This window comes from Trypanosoma grayi, assembly GCF_000691245.1.
Source record: "Trypanosoma grayi strain ANR4 Tgr_602_V1, whole genome shotgun sequence".
Lineage (NCBI taxonomy): Eukaryota > Euglenozoa > Kinetoplastea > Trypanosomatida > Trypanosomatidae > Trypanosoma > Trypanosoma grayi.
In genome coordinates, this window is record NW_008826221.1 from 1 (window position 1) to 5,414 (window position 5,414).

Genomic DNA, 5,414 nt, shown 5'->3' on the forward strand with positions numbered 1-5,414 from the left:
TGCGTGCCTGCAGCGAGCGGCCGCCTATCCAGCGGCCGTTGAGGTTCTTGATACACCACGCCGCATCCGCCTCGTCGTAGAAGAGCGCGAAGCCGTAACCTTTGGTCGGCCGGCACTTGCTGTCGACGCACAGCTTCGACGCCTCCACGCGGCCGAACTCCTGGCACAGTTCGCGGAAGTCCGCTGCACGGTATGTCTCGGGTAGACCGGAGACGTACACATTGCGTCGCTGCAGGGAGTTCTGCACCTCCTTCGTCGGGAGAGGCGTGCTCGACGCCACGGGTTCCTGCTGCTGCTGCTGTTGTTGTTGATGATTATGGTATTGCTGCTCCAACTGTTGTTCTTGTTGCTTCTGTCGATCGTGCTGCTCGGGGAGCGCCAGGCTGTAGGGGCAAGAAAATACCGAGGACAAGCTCATGCCGCGTTTGTGGAAAAATACGGGAAAGTGAAATAGCAAACTAAGGCGAAAAACTGTCTGTGTGAGTTCTTACTCTGCGGGGTAAAGCTTCTTCTACCAGATGCATGTGTGCGAGAGGCAGAGAGAGGCAGAGAGAGAGAGAGAGAGAGAGAGGGTGAGTGAATGAGTGATTGAATGAGTGGGTGGAAGAGAGAAACAAGCAAACAAATAAAAGCGACGAGGGAAGCACGCACACACGTAGATGCACGCACAGTCGCCCACCAACCACGGCTGGCAGGTGAAGGATGACTCCGAAAAACAACAACAACAAAAATGACCGCGCCATCGGCAACGACTCCTTCTAGTCCCGTATTCAGCTCCTTGGAATTGCCAAAGAAAAAAACAACAACAAAAACCTCCAACACCCCTTTTTTTCTCATCGACACACTTAGTGGCCTGCTCCTTCGTCCCACGGCAATTCAGCACATGAGGCTGCAGCCCACGCACCACCCAGCGGCCCGGCGGTGCAGCTCCCCCGCAAAGGCCCTTGCGTCTCTCTCACCTCATCGACGGGAAGGCGCCATGCAGAAACGCGCCCCCACTCCTACCGATGCTTCTTTTGTTGCCGACAGCAGGACCTCGTCGCCTGCTCTGCGAGGGATATGGCTCGACAGATAGCTCGGGTAGATGGAGACGGAAAAAAGGACAAACAGGCGCCGATGACGGGGGATAGAAGGAACATCGCGCCACTTGTATTATTGGTATTAAGCATGTCTTTTCCTTTTCTTTTCTTTTTTGTTGGTTCGTCCAAATGTTTGCAGTGCTTGCCTCATTCCGTTTTATTCCTCCACTTATGGCTGCGTGCGAATGCGTCTTGAGCAAAGAAAAGAAAAATTCACACGACCCACACCGCTTTCCGAATCCAAAATAGACAAAAAAAAAAAGCTTCCTTCTTTTCACCTTCGTTATCGCTATTATATATCCAGTCTGTAGAACTATATGATTGGGGAGCAGGCGCTCTCCTCACCTTCGCAAGGTCGGCAGATGCCGCAGCCGTTCGCCACCACACATGTACCCGGCAATGTAGTCGCAGACGCGGCTCCTAGGAGCCCTCTTTACTTACATGCGTGCCGGTGACAGACCTCGTCCCCTGCGTGCCTGCCCCGTTCACCGACGTCCCTTGTATGCTGCGGCTAGTGATCTCTAGCTGCCGAAGCATCGTCTTCACCTTCTGTGCGTCGGCGCCAATGTCGCGCACGAAAACACTAAGGGCCTCCTTCGCTCCTGCTAACTCCTTCAGCGTCAGCGCCACCGCCTGGGCGTCCGCCCCACCACCGGCTGCTGTTGCTGCTGCTGCTGCCGGTCCGCGGCGTGCGGTGCCCCTTTCATCAACACCCGCCACGTCCTGCTGCTCATCCTCTGCGGCGTCGAGGCGGTCCTCGTCCTCCTGCAGCAGGAGGCACTCTTCCTCTGGAAAGAAGCCAAGGTCGTTCTGCTGAATCCTTTCATGCACGTACGACTCCTGTCCAGTGAAGTCGTTTGGGTCCTTTCGCCGCAGGTAAGACATGAAGTAGAGGTACATCCACATGTTGTGCTCCTGGTTCACGTGTGCGCGGAATCCGCCAATGCGGGCCTTCTCAAATCTTTCCGCGTCGAGGCCGCAGATGAAGCACGTGCTCCTCATGTCTGTCTCCTTCTCCCGTTTGTCGTCGCGCAGCTCGCCGAATGTGTCGATGATGAGACCGAACATAATGTTGAGGAACACGACGTTAACGAGGGCGAAGAATATCAGGTCGTAGCTGACGCGTGGGAGGAAAGTGGTGCTCGTCCATGACTCCTCTTCCATGACGTCACCGACACCGCCACCCTGGCGAAGCCCCTGCCAGAGAATGAATGTAAAGCAACGGAGGAGGGTGCCACAATTCTCTTCATTCGTCCCTTCCTCGTTGCCAAACCCGCGTGAAAATACGAGGTAGCCGACGATAGCGAAGAGGTAAAGCACAACAACACCGAGGAATGCCGTCAGCAGCAGCTGACGTCCGTTCTGCGTGATGGCAGAGATGAAGGTGCGCAGTGTGGGCGTCTTGTATATCACCAGCAGCAGGTGTGCCGCAGCAAAGTAGTGCGAGACGAGAACGCTCAATGCCGCCATGATGACAAGAAATAGGCGGAATTGTATAGTGAAACGCGTGAAGAAGAGTTTGACGATTTCTTTCACCGTCATGCCGTCAAATACTTCCTGCATCGTCGCGTTGAGCTTTGCACGCCCCGAGGTGAGGTGTTGCTTGCGCCTGTACTCCGTGTAGAGGCAGACGGGGAAGAAGATGACGGCGTCCACACCGAGCACGATGCATGACAGCACGAACTGTAGGAAGCAGAGGAACGTGAGCATGTCTTTCCAGAAGAGCACCATGCCGTCGTTCCACCTCGCACCTTCAACGGAAATGAGGCTCGTGTTGACAATCACAGCGACTGCAATAGAGGCGTACTCGTAGAAGCTGAGCTGGCTGGAGAAGAGCACAGGGGCGATAAAGCGGTTCCACCCGCGCTTCACCGCGTCGAGCCTTCCTTCCTTCTCCTCTTCCTCCTCACCCATTTTGTCATCACTGTCGCTGCCGCCCAGCCTGAAGCGCGTCCAGCGGGCGACCCAGCGCTGAAAGGCATGCGCCCGCTCCACCTCGAAGATTAAGTTGTCGCTCTGGTGCAGGAAGTCGCCGAGTTTTGTCGCACGGCTGGTGCGGTTGACGCTCCAGAGCACGCCATCCTTGGTGCTCTGAGTGAGGCCGCAGCAGCTAAGCGGGATGCGGAAGAGGACCTTCTCCAGCTGCCCGTCGGCGCGCCGCACCTCGATGTGGCCGAGGAGGCGGCTGCTGATCTTCGCGGTGCGGCGCAGCATCTCGTCGACGTGCTGCTGGTAGAGGCCCTCTGCGAAGGGGCGCACGGTGTGGAGGAAGACGAGCCATTTGAAGAACGCCTCCACGCCCGGGTCGTCTTCAAACTCCTCGTCGTCGAGGATGCGGTCATACATCTTCGGGCCCACAGTAGCGAGCTCACGCTCAATGATCTCCACGGGGATCTGTGCAAGGATGCGGCGGATGGTGTCAGGCGAGCGGCAGCCTTCAGTGAGCGACAGCAGACACGTCGTAAGAGAGGTGCGGAGGCAGCCGACGTCGGTTTTCGTCAGGCAGCGATCGCATTGCGCCACCAAGTCACTCGCGTCAGGGTCAGTGTTGTTGTTACTGCGGTTCCTGGTCGCCGCTGTGCGGGCGGTGCCGGCCACCTCCGGAGATCCAAGGAGGTCGAGAACATGGCAGATGGTGGCGCATACGTCATAGCTCAACAGCACCTCTTGGTTCGCGTGGCAGGGGCCCTGGCAGAGTTCCGTCAGCAACTCGAAGCCACCACGCACCACTTCGACGGTGGCGGGGCGAATGATAGTGGAGATCTCCGCCAAGAAGACCATCACCTCATGCACGAGGTTGACGCTGTGCATGTTGTCATGCTGGGAACGGATGTAGTTCTGCATGCTGAGGTTATGCCCCTCACAGAATAGCTGCAGCATGCGGAACAGTGTGAAGATGAGCCGCACACGCAAACACCCCTGTACGCGATCCCAACCCGACAAACGTCGCCTATCGTTGGTGTTGATGCTGCTGCTGCTGCTGCTGCCTCCCCCATCCGTGGACTGTATGGGAACGTTGGCGAGGAGCATCGACATGAAGTGCTGCAGGTTAGAAACGTTCACGATGACGCCGCCACGTTCTAAGATGACAAGCTGCTGCTCCACATTGAGTCGCCACACCCACCGCAGTGCCTTTTGTAGGACGTCTCTGATATTGTGGAAGAACCCTTCCTGGTGCGTCTCAAAGTAATTCAAAAGTGCCCTCTGCGCCCGTTGGTTGCCGCCGTCAAGGAGCACCACACCAAGTCGCGTCGCGCTGTACGTCATCACCTCGTCATCAACGGCGCAGAGCGAAGCGACTACGTGCGTCATACCAAGGTCGCTGAATGTCAGCTGTAACACGTAGCCAGCGTCCTCCTCTCCGTCGCCCCTGATATTCTTCTCACCAGACTTTTGCGTTTGTTGTTGTTGCTGCTGCTGCTGCTGGTGGTGCTGATCCTGTTTCTTCTCGTTGAGGGCTGCGTAGAGGGCGTTGTGGAAGCAGTTCAGCAGTCCGACAAACGCCATGGGGCTGAAAACCCCTTTGCGCATGCCATCCATGGCATTGGCCACATAATCGCGGGTGCTAGTGTGCTCTGGGCTGCGCCGCAGCAGTTCGTTCACGACACCCGCCGGCTTGTTTGCGTCTTCGCTGTCCTCAACAGGGATAANGCTAGTGTGCTCTGGGCTGCGCCGCAGCAGTTCGTTCACGACACCCGCCGGCTTGTTTGCGTCTTCGCTGTCCTCAACAGGGATAAGCACGTCTCGCTTGATGAATGTGCGCAGGACACTGCGTACTTGTTCCACATCTCGGCATCTCGTGACGGCGCTAGAGAGCAGCAGTCCTGCTGAAGCGGCGGCGGCAGGGCTCTCCTGCAGCCGCTTTGACACGCCCTCACCGGCGAGGAGAATGTCTTGAGTGCCGAAGTTCTCGTCCCATTCTTCGCTCCGCTCAACCCCCTCCCAGATATCAGACTGCTTCTGCTGGCGCTGCTGCTGCTCGGACTTCTCGTTGTAGCGAATGAGCCAGGCCCGCAACTGGTTTCGTGTGCGCCCAAGACTGCTCGCGACGTCGTCAAGGCCCGCAATGTTCTTCACCTGTTCCTGCAGCACAGCATTGAGGCGGCGGTAGTTCACCACCTCTCGGACATGCAGCTCAATTGCGTCGGCGTGAGCGAGCAACTCCTGGCAGAAGCGCGTAATGCTGTCGCACATGCTGCGGAAGGTCGGCTCCAGGGAGTCCTGGTAGCGGTAGAAGCCTGCTTCAAGGAAGTATTCGGCGACAAATGTGAGCAGTGCAACAGGCAGTGAAACAAGCCACACCTGCCGGTAGCGCTGCAGCACACGGAGGCCGCG

General features: G+C 57.4%; 3 protein-coding genes across 3 annotated transcripts in view; all 3 read right to left on the reverse strand.

Moving 5' to 3' along the window:
- On the reverse strand, window positions 1–418 carry DQ04_06021000 (putative RNA-binding protein; the record flags this gene model as incomplete). The annotated part of the gene is made up of 1 exon (XM_009314491.1): window positions 1–418. A coding segment is annotated over one exon (418 nt), but the record flags the coding sequence as incomplete, so codon positions are not given.
- Window positions 419–1,499: 1,081 nt separating this feature from the next.
- Window positions 1,500–4,586, reverse strand: DQ04_06021010 (inositol 1,4,5-trisphosphate receptor; the record flags this gene model as incomplete). Its single annotated transcript, XM_009314492.1, has 1 exon — window positions 1,500–4,586. One exon carries the CDS (start codon window positions 4,584–4,586, stop codon window positions 1,500–1,502), a length of 3,087 nt encoding a protein of 1,028 aa, XP_009312767.1.
- Window positions 4,587–5,191: 605 nt separating this feature from the next.
- The window catches only part of DQ04_06021020 (inositol 1,4,5-trisphosphate receptor), a gene marked incomplete at both ends in the record, with an annotated part of 5,526 nt that continues 5,303 nt past the window's right edge, over window positions 5,192–5,414 (reverse strand). The window contains one exon of the mRNA XM_009314493.1: window positions 5,192–5,414. This exon is cut by the window's right edge and continues 5,303 nt beyond it. Coding sequence (XP_009312768.1) covers window positions 5,192–5,414 — 223 coding nt within the window.